The sequence below is a fragment of the Oculina patagonica genome, chromosome 5 (assembly GCF_052425735.1).
Source record: "Oculina patagonica isolate OP01 chromosome 5, crgOcupat, whole genome shotgun sequence".
NCBI classification, from domain to species: Eukaryota; Metazoa; Cnidaria; class Anthozoa; order Scleractinia; family Oculinidae; genus Oculina; species Oculina patagonica.
In genome coordinates, this window is record NC_135762.1 from 19,682,095 (window position 1) to 19,702,584 (window position 20,490).

A 20,490-nucleotide genomic window follows, 5' to 3' on the forward strand; every position below is an offset into this window, starting at 1 on the left:
AGATATTAAAGCAGATAGGTCTGGATTCTTTATTTAACTAAAACTTGAGATAACAATGGAGTTTAGAGTGCAAACAGTATTTCTGTAAAATACAAATCACTAAAGTTGTACATAATAGTGGAGTTTAAACAAAAGAAAACAATAGAAATCATAGCATAAAATTGTACAATTTAGCGTCACTGTTTCACTTATAGTGTTTGCACTCTTCTATTTAACTGTTTTACCCAACTCAAACTGCTGATCCCCCTAAATCTTTATAAAATATTTTAGCCCCCCCCCTCTTGCCACTCTGAAATAGCCTTGACCCCCCCTCTACATAAATAATGACTGGTCCCTAACACCAAAAATAACAGCTTCCTGCTAGCAAACTCAGTAAAAGGTAGTGGCAAGCAAAATATTGACATTCCAGATGTCATTCTGCCAAATAGGGTCCCCAAAACGATAACACCTTTTTCCTTTACGAGTCCCTTTGCACTTAGCTTTATTACATGTAAACTTAGCAAAAATTCTGGAGAGGCATAAATACTGTTTGTTACATGTAGTTCTAAACTCAGGTATAGATTGCTTGGCAAAAATTTTACCATGCCATTTTACCATTTTACCAGGCATTAAGAGATTGATGAAATGTGTATCTCATTATCATAATTATTGTTCTTTGCAGTGTGGGCACTGGGAATTAAATGTTTAGGTAGCATGATGATTTTTTTATGTACATGATTGTACCTTATCTGGCTTTATTTCATCAACTTTAAAATTACACCTGTCCTTATAAATAAATTGTATTCTACAGACAGTACATTTGTACATGCAATGAAGAATAAAATATAATAATCTGATTGTTCATTTATCTCTTTCTGTGTCTGCAACTCTGTGGAAATTCTGCTACCCGTGTTAACCCTGAAAAAGGCAAAAAAGACATAAGATTTGTTGATGATCATTGGCATCAAATGAATGTTTATAATTTTAAATTAGCTTAAATTGTTCAGAACACTCTGCAGATGCATAAAAAAGAGATATATTTTTCCAATTTTTGCCTGGGCCAGGGACTGTGTTGGGGGATATGTTCAGAAACAAAAAAATCCTTTGACCTACTGAAGGCATAAATAGTGCTATCAAAAAGACCTGGCATATAACTAAGCTTTGGTGGGTGTTTTGGGGTCAATCACTGGCTAAAATTCATGATTTCCCTATTAAATGAGGTGTCTTAAGACTCTTACATGTATATTGCTCTCTGACAGGTGCTGTTGAAAGCACTGTGATTAATTCCACGAAAGCTTACATATTCTCCCCTTTCTTAGTGATGTAGCTAAGAAAACACTACGCTGGCTCATCAACAAGCCCAACTGTGAAATTTCAGCTGAGTTAAAATTCTATTTCTTTATTCGCCTAGTACCACAACAAGACAATTTATGTTAGATTAGGGCTTAAGCTTACATGTAGATATTAAGATTAGCTGTTAACAAGCGGAATTTGAACAGGTCAATTTGCACTTCTCCCACAAAATAATTACAAGTATTTCAGTAATTTGCCGGGTCAGGTAGCAGATGTTGTTGGGTTTTTTTGCCCTCCTACCCCTCCCCCCATCCCCTCTTTTCTTGAACAATGAAAACATTACATTTTGTATGTATATTTACATGTGCGGTTACATGTAAATTGTGTATATTAAATTCCAAAATAGGAACCATGATTTTAAGGAAACATAAACTTACCAAGCAGTTAAAACACTTATCATTTTTCAAACCCCAAAATTTTACACTTAAAAAACAAGTTTCATGCTCTAATGTAGATTCACATAAACTAAACTCTGTCATAGAGCATTTAGAGAAACAAAGGTATAAACTGACACTAATGTAATGCTTACCTTCATCATCACAGACATTAACTGCACCCCTTGAATTCCTGTTTTCCCTCACTAAAAACAAAATGTACACAATATCAAAAACCCATAAAAGGTATGGAAATCCTAATATAGCAAGTTTTAGAAATGAAACAGATTTGCTTATATGAAATTAATGATAAACTCAAACTGCCTCTTACAACCTCCATAAATACCAGTCACTCAATTAACCTCGCAAACCTTGATGTACATTTGAATGTAAATGTATTTTAAATTTGCTTTAAATGATATTTTCCTCATTGCAGACAGGCACATTTTAAACTTTTTTTTTTATTTCAGGATCGAAAACTAACCTGCTACTCTTGTAGAAAAAATAATTCAGGCAAAAATATCTGATTAGTCACTGCTTTAGGCTGGAAAACTTTGAAAGGATTAAAAAATTGTACCAGTCACAACCATCAAGATAGCAATGCTAATAGCCACAATTCCCCTCTGGTTGTCCGGGGCAAGTAGATTTTCCTGTGAAGCAATTAATTTTTCATGCCTGCTTGCATAATGGGTAAAGGCCCAGGCATATCATGATCATCTGACTACAAGTTAATTATACAGTCACAAGTTTGCTAATACATAGTGTCACATGCACTGTCCTAGGCCAACAAAATTTGAGAGCTGCTTGTTGACCACAGGGCAAACTCGAATTTTTTTCCAAGTCCTTATCCTATATTATAACTGATCAATTTGGTTGTTATAACATGAAAAAGTTCATGATCTTACACATAACATATTAGTGCTTTTTTCTCTATTGTAATTTACAAGAATCCAGGCGTAGTCAATCGATAGAAATTGATATCTCAAATCTGTCGATACAATCGACATCTATTGATATGAATCACAAATTGATAATCGGTAATCGATAACAATAGAACTCACAGAAAAAAATATTATCGATTGTTATTGATTGAGAAAATCGATGAAAATCGATACTACCGAAACAGGTAGAGCGCAAATTCAAAAACATGCGTAACGGTTGTTTTCGGCGACAAACGGCAACGATCTGCGTCACGTGGCTTTGCTTGTCGAATGAAAAAGGTAAACGCACATGGTTACATTCCTTTGCGTTCTGACTTCGTTGTTTGTGCCAAAAACAACCATTACGAATGTTTTGGAATTTGCGCTATACCTGTTTCGGTAGTATGTGGTCCTCGGGCCGCCATCAGCAATAATCATGTCGATTATACTGCCTCTTAGGCTGTCATCGATTGGTTTTCCTGATATAAATGTCCTGCCTTTGCTGTTTACAGAGAACACCATCATCGAAAGCTTCATTAAATGTTGAATGAAACGTTCAGGAATGTGACTGTGTATGTTGTGGTTTAATTTTGTTTTTGGTTTAAAATTTTTCAAACCAGTTTGGTTTTTATTTTTCATTGTCTCCTATTCATTATCATAATCTGAAACAAAGGGAAATAAAAATCAAACTGGTTTGAAAAATTTTACACCAAAGATAAAATTAAACCACAACATGTACGTTCACCTTTTTTCATTTGACAAGCACAGCCACGTGACACAGATCGTTGCCGTTTGGCGCCAAAAACAACCGTTACGAATGTTTTTGAATTCGCGTTCTACCTGTTTTGGTAGTAGCAATCGACAGTAATCAATAACAATCACTTATACCAAGGAGCCCCTGGAGGTGTAAATGTATATTCATTTTAAGGTGATTCCCTAGTATTACATTGCGCATCCTTGCTTACTGCGCAGAATTTTACGCGTAATAAGCACGCGCAGATAAACAAAATGGTGGCTTTTTTCTATGCGGCTTGGCTGGCGCGAGAGAGAAATCATCATTTTCTCGTAAACGAGTTCGGTGACCTAGATCATTTTTTCTGTTAGTTCGAAAGTAGCGATCAAATTCTTTCTATAAAAAAAAAAACAGATCAATTTCTATGGCAGAATAATACATTATCACCGAAAAGATGCACTTTCAGCAGTATTCGCAAAAAAATATAAAGGAAATATAAGGAATTATATGGTAAATACAAGGTCTTCCTGCTCCTAAACGAATACGGTGACCCCCCTTTTTTAATTCAAAATTTAACTTCCCTTAAGGTAAACAAACAACTGGCAAAGTTTAGTTGGAAATCTATGAGCAGTTCTATTTCTAGGGAATTACCTTAAAGATATTAGATGGCGTTAGTATTAAGTAAAACAATACAAAGATTGATATTGATTGCTATGGATTGTTATCGATTATTGGTTTATCGATTGTCTATGCCTGGAAAAATATGAATAAAATTATCAATTTATTCCCAGAACGGCTGTTATCAGATTACATGTATAAATACAAAACTTTCACAAAACATTTTCACTCACTAAAATAAGGAAAACTAAGCAAAGTTCTGAGTAAAAAATAGTATAGGTCATTGAGAAAACTATATTTCGCTAAGGCTAAGCAATGTCCCCTATTGTGTCTGACTCGAACACATTCTTACAAATTTGCAAATACACTTGTAAATTTTGATCTTGTAGTGTAACCGGAAATTTGCTGCGTGCTGTCTTCCTCCTACTTCGGTGATTCAATTACAGGATAAACAAATTTATCGCAGTAGAAGCTGTCTGCTTTGAATACAACTCGTGTTTAAGACAAAACGAATTTCAATAAGGTTGTATGCCCTTGTTCTGACATACAGGTTACACGAACGAGTGCTATTAGATGGAAAGCTTGTTATCTAAATAACAAAAACTTTTCTAATCTGTTAAAAAAGGAACATCAATAATAAGCTTAGCTTACCTTACCTTGTTTTCGTAACGGGATTTTGTCTTTGATCGTCTTTGCTTTAAACTCAACAAGTAGCTTGGAAGATTTACGTCCATTTCGATCGCTCACAATCTATTTTCTTTGGCTGCTATCCCGGGATAAACGAGGAATACATCCAGAAATAATTTATCGGTAATAAACTGTCGTGTGCTTTATAATCGCGGATCCCTCTCGGTGAACTCATTCGTACGCTTGGTAAATCGGCATGTTGTGAGTTTGCTTCCTGACTTTTAACTCTGAACCATATTCAAAATTCTGCTGTTATTAAACCTTGCCGTTTCACGAAAGTTTAGGTAGAAACCAGAATGGCCATAAGTTCAAATGATAGTTCAAATAAGCGTATCATGAAATTTTATTTAGCCGTGCGAACAGCAACCAGCGGACCTCCCCAATTTCACTTCCCGCCTCATGTAATTCCACACAGAAAAGTATTTGTGCCCGCGATTCAATGGTAAAATGTCACTTGATCAGCGGTCAACTTTAAAAAAACATTCAACCTCGATGTGTTCTACATCTGAGCCCGCGATATGATCATGTGATACTGGTCAGCGGAAACCTTGTTTTGACAGCTGTCAATTTGACATAACAAAGACGTCCAATCATGTCTATTAGTAATGATTTTTCCCGCCAAAAGACGCGGGTTGCCACCGGAGCCTAGCTCGTTCCCAGGCCTAATCCGTGCGTACGTACTATCGGTCGACGTACGCGACAACCAAAATTTCTCGGTTCGATAGGATACCATTTGCCTGCCTATGGGGCTCCGCACAAGGCGCCTTCGGCGCCTTTTGAGCTCCGCTATGACTGTTGTTTTGTAAAATTATCAACCATTGTATTTAAAATTACGATGCTTATATTGCATGTGGGCAAAGTTCTGAAAAAAAAGCTTTCAAGGACAAAACAACATAATTTTCGTTTGCAGCCTTATTTATTCCCTTCTGACGTGCAGGATTTTTACAACTGGTTTCACTACACTTGTGTACATGTTAACTTACTTCAAATACTAGAGAAAACAAACCAGACCTGCAGGGCTAATTCCTTACGCGTAGGTATACAATGGTTTACCGTAATATTACCACAATTGAATATACCATGAGCCTAACTACAAAAATTACAAATAATAATCTTATTGAAATAAAGAGCAAGACATGATATGAAGCTAGGGCTATCCAAAGATAAACTGGTAAAACTTCCTGGGATCACAGGCTTCTGTAAGGAAGGTCAATTATTTTTATGCAGGGAAATTGGGGGGGGGGGGGGCACATAAATTTATGGACACATATTTTGAAGTATTTTGAGTGGTGAATAAGGGAGTACATGTGTGGCTTAGCAAAACATGTGCTTCATAAAAAGGGAGAGTCAAGAGAATTTGAATATAGCCACTCTCCATTTGCACCAGTCCTTCCCCCACCCCACCCCTGTAAATAATGACTGGTCCCTAATATTATTCAAAATTGTACATAAACAAATAAGTTCACAAGTACAGAACAGTGATCAGGTTTCCCTGAAATCATTCCCATTTTTTCACTTCTTTTTGCGTTTAGTGTTGATTAGTGTTGATTATTTTCTATAAAATATACTTCAAATTATGAGATACACGCATATAAAATTAGTAGATACTGATAGCTTTTTTGAAACTAAAAGGTCTTCTGCTATATTCCTGCATACTGAAACCAGCTTTTTATTCCACAATTTGTCGGCTAAGTATCAGGCGATATTCTCTGCCATTTCACAGGATAATTGTTCAATATTCATAGGTTGCCAAGATTCATCCAAAGTCTTGTAAAATGCTGCACATACCAGTTAGGCGTAAAATGTAATTTATTGTTCATTGATGTTAAAACAATTATCCTGCTGAGTTTTGTGGAATATTGTCTGATTTTAGACAGTCTTGTTGTCTTGTTTCAGATAATAGTCTGTGTGATTTCAATTAATAGTTGATATATAGTACTGTAGAAGCCGCCACAAGAAAATACATCAGCAGCACCAAATGTTTCCATTAAAATAAAAATATACAAAATTGTACTTTTGGCAGTACTTTTTTATTCATTTTTTGTGGGCCTGTAAAATAGTTCAGTGACAATTCTCTTAAAAAAAAGCAAAACAGGTTGGATTTGAATTGAGTCAAATGAAGTCATAAGAATCTGAAGCAAAGTTTTTCTCAAATGTGATACACAGAGATTCTGATAAGATATGTTTGCTGTTTGTAGATAGCATCTACATTTTAATGTTTGCTTTCTCTCTGAAATTCCCAGTATTAGAAAAAGGAACAACATCAAACAACAGTCACTTATGAATACAACATGAGTTCACTACCAAACTTTAAATCCTGGATGTCTAACCACATTGTTTTCTCTTTATTTTCAAACCATTTGGCTGTCATGCGTCTAAAACTTTACCTATGAGAGCCTTAAATAAATTTGGCATTAATATAACTACAGAATCCTAAATATGTTTGTGTGAACAATGTATCATTACTGACGAAATGCATTATACAAACATGGAGCAAATTGTTTTTACAGAATGATGAAAAAATTGAGGAATGAAGAATGGACTTTGAGGCTCACCAAGTTGATTAAACCATTACTGTTTATGCAAGGCTAGGACTATTAATAAATGGGAAATCTGTTTTTACTGACCATCTAAGATTCCAAGACCTTATTTAAATTTGATGAGACTTATTGGTACCATTTCTCACCCCTCAACAGTTATTCTTTTTAGCAGTATTAAAGCATTTTTATGCACTCTAAAGCAAAGCCAGAAAAGCTTGCTCTGCCAGCTTTTTCTGTTGTCTCAACACTTGTATTTATATATCTTGAAAGAATAATGTCACAGTAACATTACAAAACACCCCCAAAATGAATAATTTAGTCATGCAACACTGGCTTTGTTTTACAACAGCCATATCACATTACATTGCCTCCATCTAAACCATAGTTGTTTGCAGCCTTATTTTGAGCTTCTGGGACTTCATCTTTCTTTGGGTCTGGCAGGTAATTGTTGGCTCCAGTACAGAAGGTCTTGTGGAAGCTTGTACGCCAGTTTTTAGGCCAATCCTTGATCAACCAGATGAGAATTGGCAGGGTGGAGACAAGGACAATCATAACAACAACGAATATTGCCCAGCCTGGATACGGAGTACTCTCAGTCCATGTCTTGGATCCTTTGCCACTGTAAGGTTTCTATTGGAAAGAGTAAACCCGATATAAATACATTAATTTATTCAGCACAGTATGTAAGGGAGAAGATTTAAGGGTCACCTTTTCTTATTGTCTTCAGTTCATTAATTCCTTAGAAATATCATAAAAACAATCATAGAACTGAAGTAGGTTTGTCAGAGTTAGTTGATTCTGAGATGACTTACTTCATGGGCTTGACAGTGTCTATCACTTTTCCTCCCTCCTTTTCATTTAGGGGAGCAGGGTTGGCACAGTGGTTATGATTTGATTTCCAGATCGGTGTCCTATGTGGGTTGAGTTTGTTCTGGATTCTTACCCTTGCTCCATTAAGGGTTTTTATAAGGGTCCTCTGGTTTTCCTCCCTTGACAAGAACCAACACTTCTAAATTTTGATTTGTTCTGGAAACAGTGGATGTGCCACTATAAATTTCTTTTTAATACAGAGGTCCTTGTCATCAGGGTTTGCCAAAATGTGGCTAACTTGTTAAACTGCAACTCTAAGGTTGGGATCTCTGATGAATTTAACCATTTATCATACCTGTGGACATCCCACAAATTTGGAATAGGTTGGAGCACTCTGACTCTGCTGAGCAACGACTGCAACAAGAACAACAAACAAAGCCAGAGGGGAGATGTATTTCCAGCAGATCATCCAGCCAATCCATGGTCGCTTTCCTGTCATGAATTCAATGTCATCTGCAAACCTGTTGACATTAATAAAGTTACTTTGGTGAATAATGAAAAGCAATTGTTATGTTTGCTCTATGCAAGTGACACTGGAGATAAGAACCTCTCTGGATCCATTGATACGGTGGCCTAATGGTTAGTGCTCTGGACCCTGGATCGAGCAGTCTGGGTTCGGCCTTGGCACTGCGTTGTGTCCTTAGGTATGACACTTTACTCCCATAGTGCCTTTCTCCACGCAGGTGTATAAATGGGTACTGGCAAATTTACTGCTGGGGGGTAATCCTGCGATGGACTAGCATCCCATCTAGGGGGAGAACATGTACTCCTAGCCGCTTAATGCTACAGAAACTGGGATAAGCCCCAGCCTGATGAGCTTTTTGGCGCAGCAGCAGGCTTTACCTTTTTTAAAGTGACCTGCAAAGAACAAACGAGACCAAAACAAAAACAATTGAATGAAACGAAGATTTTCTTATACAATACCTGTCATTGCCATAAACCCATGCCACTCCAATGCACTGGAAAAGGGCAATAACCAACAGTGGGATTGTAACTGAATAATCATCAAACATCTGGAAGATGTAGAAACCAGGACCAGAAACCATGGCTAAACCAAACAGGAACAGAATCACTGCAACAAGCAGAGTCACCAATTCCTTCCTCATATTGGGAAAAATCTTCAACTCCATTATTGGACCAATGGCTGCTTCCAGGGTGCCAAACTCACTGTCAATTCCAAGAAGAATCAACATAAAGAAGAAAAGAATGGCCCACAGTGGTGACACATCCATCAGAAGAATGGCGTCAGAAAACGTCATGAATGCAAGTCCTGGACCAGACCCAACCTGTTAATCATACAATCTGTATTAGTGAACTCGGTTAAACAATCACAATATATCATGACTAAATATAAAATGGCACTTATGTTGTCTCTTAGATTTTTGAAGTGCCTAATGAAATGAAAATCAAGTTGAACTCATATTAAAGACCTTTCAAAATGAAGAAAGATGGTGTTTTCATTTTTCTGATATCTTTTCTCGTTCCAGAGATATTAACGATTTTGTATTATGCAAATTAGATAGCTGATGATGTCATAAGTTTGACAGAAATTGGTGTAAAAACACAAAATCAGTAATATCTCTGTAAATACTAAAGCAAAGTAAATGAAACTTGGCACCAGTATTGTACCCTAAGAATCACACCACATGGTACATATAATTATGTTGCTATGGCAACACTTTTGGTCCCAGTCTTTTTCTTCTTTGAATCAAATATCACGATTTATGGCTTTACAGTGAGAAGTAAATGGTGTCATTCCAAACATACGTAATGTGCTCATTGCGGTAGGCATGCACCCAAATGACCCTCAAGATGGAGGATAAGGTTTGGAATGGATCAAAACCCGGGATTGCTATATCCACATGAAAGAGATCTGGAACCGAGATTGTTGCCATAGCAACATCAAAATATGCAACATGTGGTGTATTTCTTGGGGTACAATACTGGTGCCAAGTTTCAATTATTTTGCTTAAGTATTTACAGAGATATTACTGATTTTGTGTTTTTACATCAATTTCTGTCAAACTTATGACGTCATCAGTTATCTAATTTGCATAATACAAAATCGTAAATATCTCTGGAACGAGAAAAGATATCAGAAAAAGGAAAACACCATCTTTCTTCATTTGAAAAGGCCTTTTATATGAGTTCAACTTGATTTTCATTTCATAGGCACTTTAACCCTAGTTAATTTTTTTTCACCACCTGAAGTTACATAAATATTGATCACTCTTGCTTCTTAATAAAAAATCTACCGGTAACTTATTAATTATGTTAGATAATGCAGAAACATGATGATTCGACACACTGCAACTGAGCAATGGCAGGATAACTCTCACAGTGAGTATGATTTTGTTTCACATTTGTTAGGCTTAAATCTGGTACAAAACAATCTAAATAGTAATCTTATACAGACATTTACAAAATTATTTTGAAGATTGCACTTCCCTTGGCCAAATGGGCAAATGGTTTTTGTTTTTCAATAATATCATTAACCATTTTAATTGTTGCCTGACTGATAGGCCATATAGACAATTAAAAGCAAGATTCGCATACCTCAGTGGCTGGGATGCCTGTGATATGCTCTCTGTAACCCAGAATAGAAAACACCACAATACCAGCAAACAGTGATGTGCCACAGTTGATGAATACCACGGTATAGGCATCCCGCATCACTTGATTGTGAAGAGGCATGTAACTTGCAAATGCAATCAGTGCACCAAAGCCCAAGCTGAGGGTGAAGAACATCTGTGTAGCAGCATCTTTCCAAATATTGGCATCAGCTAGCAGTTTCCACTGCAATGCAATTATGACTGCATGTTTAGGTTTATTCACAAAATCTGTGTACAACTAAGCTCAAGTACCTTCCGTCCTCCTAGTGCCTCATGGCACATAGGGCCTTACAACTAATTTACATAAGTCTAAAATAACAGGTGTAAGCAAGTGTAAACTGATTTCTTTTTTTGCATGCTAAATTTCTGATATAGAACTACTGAGGTCCAGATAGTGTCTCTCAATGGTTTGTTATTCAGTGCACACTAAATAAGTTTCTGTACAGGAAGACATCATAAGGGTTGTTATGACGTCATAGAAGTTACCATGACAACAGAATTTTCACAAATTATCTCAAAAACTAATTTGGTGACCTATTATTTTTTCTCCTGTTTTAGAAAGAAATGGTAATTATCTTAACTTTTGGAGATATGACAAAAATCTATTCTGTGGAAAGCAAGTTATTTTTTAAAAAAGCTGTTGTCAGGTTACAGGTTATAAAAAATGCGCAGCATAATTTTCTCTTAAACTCTTGTAATTGAAAGAAAATACCGACTAGTTCTTGAATGCAAAAAATCAGGATAGTTCACCAAGCAAACTTTGGACAAAAGTGGGATTGTTTTTCGCATGTTTTATTTTAGGTTCGCACAATTTTACGCAGTATTTTCACTTCTGGTTAGCTACGCGCGCTACTTTTCCATATAAAAATCAGTACGCGCATGGACCTCTGGATGATGACTGCAAGTTGTGCATGTGTGCAGCTGAAAACCCTTTCGAGCCTCCTTGAAGAGATAAAGGGAAAAGTATGTTTATTTAGGCTTGATGTCATCATCCCCAGTGCATTATTTCATTGTTGCAAAAGGCACATACACGTATTTATCTTAAAGTTTATAAGGCTTGAAAAGCTCAGACATTACAAGCATAGTCCCTGTACTGACTTCAAACAAAGTCAAAGGATTGTGATAGGTTCACATAATGGGGATTTACTATACTGGAGGAACAATCACAGTGGAAAGTAAAATGATGGTAAAATAAATTAAATGGAAAAAGTTACATGATTGTTAACTTACTACTGGTACTTCAAATTCACTTACAACTAACAGTCTTTCAGTAACTGACTGAAGCAGGTTTAATGTTCTATTAGCTGATGTACTTACATCTGGATTGAAAAAGGCTTTGACTCCTTTTCCTGCTCCCTCTAGGGTAACTCCTCGGAAGAACAAGATGATCAGAATGACATAAGGAAAGGTCGCTGTGAAATACACAACCTGCAAGGTAAATCAGGAAAACCATGTCACTGCCAAACTCAAAAGATTAATTCTCTTAACTGATCAGCTAGCATTTTAAAATGTATCTGTTTAAAGGTTAAATTTGGTAACTACTTGTAACTGTCCTTTGGACAACTGATTGTGTACCTTTATTTACACTTTTGACTCTTGCATAAAGCATTGCTATTGACAAGTGTCTGAACAGATAGAAAGAAGAAAATAATTTTTAAATTAGATGAAAATTTAATTAGTTACAAATCTCACCTTTCCACTTGATTTGATTCCTTTGACAACACAAAGGTATGTAATAACCCATGCAAACACCAGACACCCAACAAGTTTTCCATTCATTCCAATACCAGTTTCTTCAATACCTTGTGAGATCTGCAATGCGTGATGATAGAAGTAGTATTGTGGTGGGTCTCGCACACAACAGTCAGGAAAATTGTCATACTCTTGCTTCATGGACGTATAGATTGCTGTGCCGTTGCAAGTGCTGTTGCTGTAACATGCATCAACAGCTTTTCCGAGTTGTGAATACTTGGGGTAGTTCTCACAAAGCACGTCGTGTGTCCAAGGTAGTGTTTTGGTGAACGAGATGAAGAAGTAATAACAACACCAAGCAATCACAACCACATAATAGAGACACAACATCAGAGACACCATAAGGCATGCCACGCCGATACCGAACAGGGCTGGGTGCACATCTTGCCAGCATCTTATGGCACTTTTTCTCATTCGCTGACCAATACTTAGCTCCAGAAAGAAGAGTGGTAATCCCTCAATCACCATGAAGATTACGTAAGGAATAAGGAAAGCACCTGTTGAGAAAGAATGCAATAAATTTAGACAATGATTATAATTAATTGCATCACAAATATCAGCCTTGAAAAATAAGAATGGCAAGAAATAGTAAATGTTCTGACAAAGGGCTATGTCACTGGGATTTCACAGATTTTTGGTCTAGACTGTCCTGAAATTGGTAGGCAACTTAACCCATGAAAACATTACCTTTGAAAATCTAAAGGAAGACATGACCTTAATTTGCAGCTATAAAATATATTGATTTTTTGAGCATGTGCAGAAACAACTTGAAAAGTTAACACAAATATAAGTTCCGGCTGTTCGAAAATCTGGTAAAATGTGTTTGTTTTCCAACAAACAGTATAATGGATGAATCATTGTGTGACATCAGTTTTATTAACTGCGCTGCGCAGTTCTTGCTCTGCACGGGGTTTATTATTATTATTTTTCGTTTTGTCGGTGACCTGCACCAAACCTCCACTCGGTCAGGCTCATGTCACGCCATGTTCAGAAGCTACAAATCAGTAACAAATGGAAACATTTTCTTATTTTTTGTCTTTACAAAGAATGTTTAGTGTGAAATATTCGAAATTCTAAGTTTTCATGCGTCGAAAGAAAAATTTATTTCAGCGGGCCAGAATCTGTGAATAAATACCATTACGTTGGTGTAAAAGAATGTGCTGACATGGCAAGTTTCACTTTCGATCGGCTAGACCTCGAGTCACGTAATTTTTCAAAGCTATTATCAGCTACCTTTCAACTCTTTGCGAATCCATTAATCTTTACTTACAAAATTCAGTGTGAAGTATTTTGAAGCGTTTGAATCGAAGAAAATACTAAAATTTCACGCTTTAAATAAATACGCTTTAGCGGGCAAGAATTTACATTTATTTACATTACGTTTGTGTCCTGGAATGTGCTGGCGTTAACAAATTTTTAGTTTGACAAGGCACTGATTGGCAAGAATCACGCAATGCTCTGAAAGGTTTAAATCTGCTACAAACGGAAACTAAACAAATCCTCTGGTCTAAACTTAGCATGTTAAGTGTGAAATATATGGATTTTTTAGCGTTATTTATTTTTGGAGCTGTGTCATCTATAGGATTTCTGAAATCTGATGGAAAACCACTGAGACAAACATGCCCTGACTTGCAATGGTTACGTCATTGATAAATTAATTCCCCGGGGAATTCCCATTCAGCAAAACACAGGTCTAGTGTTCTTCTCAAATTTGATTTAATTATTTGCTACAATATTCCATTTTCGGAGCTGGTTATTCAATCTTTAAACGGTAATTCGAGACAACACTGGATGCTGATTTAAAAGATTTTTTTGTTTCACGGATCAAGATCGTGGGAATTAAATTTGGCCACCATTAGCATATAAGAAAAATGTTTAATTTCGGATGGAACTAGTCAACCATGAAATGTCACGCAAGGTGTTTTCTTACCATCTTGTTTGTCAGTCGCAACATTGTTCGACGCAGGAAAAGGGGATAAGGGGAGGGGGGTGCATTTTTTGTTCCCCCCACATGGCTCCCCTAAAGTGCTCATGAGACCAGCGCAGTTGTAAGCTCTAAGAGCTCTTGTTGTATATAAATTTGCTTGATATCTGGTTACAGATACCTGTCAGGTATCTAATTTTCCTACAGTATTTGTATGTTTTGATGTGTTTTTGTGTATAGTCATTTTGATATTATGCAGGTTTTGTCCAGTTTCATTCCGTTGCATTTCAGTATACTGTAGTCCAGTCCACTCCGGTGTCTCATACAGCAAATGCATATTCATCTTTGGTTTAAATTTTTCAAACCAGTTTGATTTTTAATTCCCTTTGTTTCAGATGGTGATAATGAATGTGAAACATTAAAAAATAAAAATCACATCTGAAGAATCCCTAGTTCAATTGCGTCCACACAGCAATTCTGTGTTTAAAGGCTCGTTGTGGTTTACTGAGCATTCCCGTGTAAACAATCCCGAATCTTCATAAAATTAGTTTATATGAAAAGAGCAGATAAAATTCACAGCTCCCGCGGTAAGGTGATCATTTCCTGCTGTAATGAGCGGGTGTTGTCTGCAGGACAGGTGAAGCATTAATGATTTCGTATTTTTGCTTGAACAAGTGCGTGGGATGGGAGCATGGTCGGACAAACTAAATCAATGAATGACTTCACCTTGCTCCCTAACAACGGGGTCAAAGGGACTTGAATTGCCAAATAATCATTTAAAAACTTGAACACGAAGAATTTTTTTGAGTCTTGAATAAATTGTTATCATAAATTATTTTAAATTTATCACGTTATTCCATGTTTCATTTCCTTCGCGTGCATAAATTGTCACGTCATAGCAAAATAAATACACAGAGATATTTATTGATTCTATCTTCTTCTCACCGAGGAAGAACAAATTAAGCTAAGCTTTGTGAATATTCGAGTGCTGTGTGAAATCTGTAGAGTTTTGATCTTGTGGTTCATAAATCATTAGTGACGTGTAGTAGTACCGATTGTATTAGTCATGATACAATCAATGGGAGTGAACTGAAAGGCGCTAGGACGCGGCGACCTACCGCGTGGGGCGTTCTCCTCCGAAGAATAAATCAAATTTTAGCTGAATTTTACAGGTTTTTCATTAATTTGCAATGATCTCGTTAGAAATTGTCAAAGTTTATTCTCACCTCCTCCATTTTTCTGGCAAAGGTACGGGAACCTCCACACATTACCCAAACCAACAGCTAAACCAACAGTGGCCAGAATGAATTCCGCTTTATGACCCCAAGTCTCACGCTTTTCTTTTCCGCCCTCACCAGTCTCGGCTGCAGCGATGTCAGTTGAAGACTTTCCTTGCCATTCTTTCGGTTCATAGGAAAGATCTTCTTTAGATTTGTGAGTCAGTACATCGGTTGATTTGTCATCTCGCAATGCCATCCCTGTGGAGATCAAGTGAACACGCAAATATAAACAACACAAACCGCGAAACAGCCAGCATGTAAAACGGGATTTGTTAAGCGCTATTTAACGTAACAATTCAATAAACTTTGAGTTAAGAAGAATCTGAACAGTTTACCTATATGATCGGCCATAGATTGAAAAGTTTTAATGCGCCGGTAACGTTCTGATCATCTACGATATAAACACGCAGTTGACCGTAGTATTCAAATGAGTCAGTGTTGCAACAGTGCTCACGGCTGATGTTAGTTTACTTTTTGACCGATCACGACCAGCGACTTCAGTTTTAGTGAAGAAAAAGACGTGATCAGTTTGAGACCACTTCAGCAATGGGCGGAAAACCGAATTAACTGCAGGAAATAAAGGTCTTGAGATGCCGTGAGCATACGAATGAAAGGTATGCAGCATTCTACAAATGTCAATCATTCACACAAACACCAACAGGATGTATTAATTATCAAAACAATAATTACGACCTTTGATCAATTTTGTCCTCTCATAGTTTCATGACAAAAGCGGACTGTTTTACCACAATGCCAAATCACTGTCGCCTTCTAACCTGCTTATAGTGCCCACTTTGTTATGTCGAAACTGGTTGTAATTTTACGGGGTTCGTGATCGCGTGAAGAATGATTCAAGGAAAGCTCGTGTAACAGGCAACAAGATTGGCGGGAAAAGAAGGCGTGACAACCATTCATTACACAGTAACCATGGAGAATGTTTTTATTCAAGGGCAACTTTGGATGCAATTAAAACCTAAGATTCTCTTTAAGCAGTAAATAGTAAATTACCAAGAGAATATCAATAGAAAAATTATTAAAAGATGGTTTTCTTTTATTTTTAAGATCGTTTGGTAAGAAATTACAATCAAAAGTAAAACTTCATATTAAAGTTTTCATATTTCGCATGTAATACGCCAATGAATGCACATTCGCTTATATTCTGTATTCTGTGTGTATATCAGTTAGATCGGTAACAAGAAAACGTGACCCACGGGGATCAGAAGCTCTCGCTTGTTCCGTGCAAGTTTCCTTACTAAAACGAATGACCTAGTACATGTGCCTTGTTCAGGAAATGAAACTTATTAGATGTGGTGCCTTTACAGAGGAACTTTTCGGAGTGCACGATTTAATGAATTCAATTCAGTTGAAAGCTTGCTGCCCGGGCTTACTGCATCCTGTTGGTGTAGCCATCCGCATTCTTTTTTCCAAGCAGAAAATTCACATGAGTTTTCACTAGTTATTTATTTATTTATTTATTTATTTATTTATTTATTTATTTTGCAGAGTTATCGGTGGAAAATATCATGGCATTTTCCTTCCAACCTGGTGAAAGGCATCATTTAGGTCTTTCGACATACAAATACGATGTAAAAGAAAATATTCAAGTAGTATGTAAGTTATATACTTTTTACAAGGCTAAAGAGTTAAAATTGTAAAGTGTTCATATTCTTATCCTATTTTTAAGCTCAGCGTCCAAAATCTCCACTAATCGCTTTTCCAACTGATATTTATAATACTCTTACTTTGTTGCTTATTTCGCCTGTTGTCAAAACAAACGTCCGGCGTAGAACTAGCTACGCCAGTGGCATACTAGCCCGGCATACTAGCGCGTGCGTATTATCAGTACTGAAGGTGTTTGTTATATAAATACTCTGGAATGATGCCATAGTTCATGTATAGAAACTCTCTTACTAACCAGTTAGCAACGCGTTTCTAAATGGGCAAACGTCGAAAGCTGTCGGCAAATAAATATCGTATATGTATCGATTCTTTTTCAGTAAGCCAGACTACTTTTATATTTCTTGCATGAAATAGCGGTAGGATCGTTTGCTGTTGTTGGAGTACAGCTTTTAATCTGGTAACTCTAAGCAGCGATTAGCTTCCGCCTGGCAGAATGACAAGGATTCCGGAATTTCTTGACTGAAAGTAAACGTTTCGAGTGTTATGTCAAGGTCGTGTAGATAGCTAGAACTGTGTGTGAGTAACTAATGACGCATTTTACAGTTTATATTGAAATGATGACTCAAGAAAGAATAGTGACGGTTATACCGACATACGCTTGTCGATGAGGGCTTGACATTCCATTTATTACTCATTGCTATATAGAACAGGAAGTAGATTTGATGTATTTTGATATGATACCGGCTTAACTTTTTTACTAGCGTGTGACGCGAACATACTATTTACCCGTGCGTACTTCACATCCAAAGATTGTCGTGGGTTGTCCTATAATCTTTACCACTTTGTCTTGCGTTTTTAAACTTACTGTAGACGCGAATATCGAAATCCAAGTAAATTTCGCAGCATATCGTTTCTTTTCTACATTTTGTAGACAAATAAAGTTGAGCAATCGATAGGTTTGAATTGAATTATGCATGATACATTAAACAATTATGGCAACAAAATTTGCATAATGATCCACGGTGTTCTATCTTGCAGGCAATTAACTCTTACCGCTGATTTTGTGTTTTAAAAAGCGAGAATCGTGTTATTGTGCTAACGCCCTCGATATAGTTTGCTACTGCAGTCATAACAGACTATCATTTGAATTTATTCCAACGAAAGCTTTAAGTTGTTTTAGATCGTATAAATTTCAATGAGAAAAAAGGTTGAGGATTGAATGTGGTGATCGGGAAAGGAAAGAGGGAGATCTTGGAAAGTTCTCTGCCTTTTTTTAATCAAAAATTACCTTTGAGCACAATATGTAATCCAAATGTTCATACCGAGTCTTGATCTTCTGGATCACAAAGCAACCGTCGACCGCGACGCTTCTCGAAAATAGATCTATGTTCTCTGAACCACTCAACGGTGAATTTTAACTTGCTGGCTACACAGATAGCTTTTGCCGGCTAACTCTGGTGTTGTTACTGTTTCTCAGTTTCTAAACCTTGTTCAAGTTCTTTGGGCTGCAGCTGAGATACGAATAACTTTGCTGAGCGCCGGTGTTACTACAAAGCGTTCCTAGCAATTAGTGTAGCTCTAAAGATTCTAACAGTGTAGTTAACATACCTTCCAAGTCGACCAAGTCAGTCGTTATTAGTCTTGCAGTATTAAAATAGCTTTGGCTGCAGGCGCGTGTATAAATATACAACTAAACACTACCAGTGAGTGAGAGAGCATGTGCTATACAGTTCAAGGACTTGGAAATCTAAATGGTAATTTTTGAAATACTTTGGTTCTTCGGAATGTCAGGAATGACATATCATAACTTGCCATATCACGTAACGGTTTCGGCGTATGGGTTTTTTTCCCCGTTAGTTTTAGCCTCCCAGACTCCCAGTGAACTGCCTTATTTTCACATCCAGTAGAAAGAGGAGCATAAATCGAAATCCTGGAAGGTAAACGAAATGTCGGCGTCTGTTTCTTTCAAGTTTATTGCTGAGCTTTCAAAGAGAGTTAAGATGCAAGAGACACTTTCTTTTCGCTGGTTCGCTCGTGTTTTTCCTCGTTACAAGATGTATTCTGTGCCCATAACACTCAAGGTAACAAAAAACCCGAGACATTTTGCTGAACTAACTAACTCCGCTTGCAATCCACTGTTCCGCTTGACAAGACAAGAGATAAGGGTTTTTTTCAAAGATTTCGAATACGCCGAATTGGAGAGAAAAGACAAACGATCAGATCTAGAGTGTTAACCACCAGGGTGAATTGGTACGATTGTCTGTAGTAATCATTAGATAATATCTTGCTATTGATCACATAGGATGGGTTAAACCAGCAGGGATACGCAGGCTAGAATGATCAAAATAGCATCTTTAGATGACTGACATTTGTTGACTTAACTCCCTGCATAAATATTGCACAAAAGAGGCATTACTGTATCCTTACTGTCCCCTCACTTCTCTACCTACCGTCAGCCTTGCTTGATCTCTGTCAGTGACTAACTTCCAAAAAAACTCGGGTGCTCAGCTGAACAAAGTTTAACTGTTGTATTGCGAAATCAAAGCCGCATTACACAGTCCGTTAATTATGCAGTTTGCTAATTGCTATTAAATAGGTTTCTCAACAAATTTGAATAACAAAGCCACTGTTAACATGATTTCGATAATCTTTTGTATTCCATGTGAATAAGCCTGGGAAGCTTACACGTGACTCCACCGCCCTTTGGACATGTGTGTCTGTGTGTGGGTGGGTGAGTGGAGTGCGACCTGTGACACGTGACCGATGGCAGAATAATGAAAAAAAGTTGATGATGAACAATGATTAAACATCATCCGAGAAGCGCTTAAATTCTGGCTCTGTTCTGTCTATTAAATGACGCTATCATAACAAGGGTTTACATGTTTTTTTTTTTCGCAAATCTCAATCTTAAATTTCGCTGTGTAGACTGTTTTATGGATTCCGGTGACTTCCACATTAATAAACCTGATTTGCCGACTTCAACGTAACAGGGGTTTGGCTGTTGAAAAGACGGTTAACGCTATCTACTGGACAACTACAACCATTTTATTTTGCCAGAAAAGGAAGGTAGAATATTTTACAGCATATCACCATCCAGCAGATTGCCAACACTTTATCCACTGGGTATTATATAACTTAACCGGTGGATAGCGTTTCAGTGGTATAGCTTGCAGCAGACTTTTTTTTGTGAATTCATCCCGTATCATATTGTTAGAAACAAAATTTTAA

The 20,490-nt window shown here is 36.9% G+C and overlaps 1 protein-coding gene and 1 long non-coding RNA gene across 4 annotated transcripts; both read right to left on the reverse strand.

Annotated features, from left to right (window-relative positions):
• Positions 1-286: 286 nt before the first annotated feature.
• LOC144653200 (uncharacterized) lies at positions 287-4,985 on the reverse strand. Its single transcript, XR_013570698.1, has 3 exons — positions 4,634-4,985; positions 1,862-1,912; positions 287-897 (listed from the first exon to the last, which is right to left on the reverse strand). It is a non-coding gene; the product is annotated as an uncharacterized LOC144653200 (long non-coding RNA).
• Positions 4,986-5,561: 576 nt separating this feature from the next.
• LOC144653170 (sodium- and chloride-dependent GABA transporter 1-like) lies at positions 5,562-19,841 on the reverse strand. Of its 3 annotated transcripts, none has more exons than XM_078513108.1 (8): positions 19,713-19,841; positions 15,589-15,840; positions 12,379-12,935; positions 12,004-12,114; positions 10,631-10,870; positions 8,999-9,360; positions 8,370-8,535; positions 5,562-7,834 (listed from the first exon to the last, which is right to left on the reverse strand). In XM_078513108.1, the coding sequence occupies exons 2-8, from the start codon at positions 15,836-15,838 to the stop codon at positions 7,559-7,561; spliced, it is 1,962 nt and encodes a 653-aa protein (XP_078369234.1). In that variant the 5' UTR covers positions 15,839-15,840; positions 19,713-19,841; the 3' UTR covers positions 5,562-7,558. The 3 variants fall into 3 exon arrangements, with proteins under 3 accessions (XP_078369234.1, XP_078369235.1, XP_078369233.1); XM_078513109.1 differs by lacking the exon at positions 19,713-19,841 and adding an exon at positions 18,871-19,012; XM_078513107.1 differs by lacking the exon at positions 19,713-19,841 and adding an exon at positions 15,978-16,252.
• Positions 19,842-20,490: the final 649 nt, after the last annotated feature.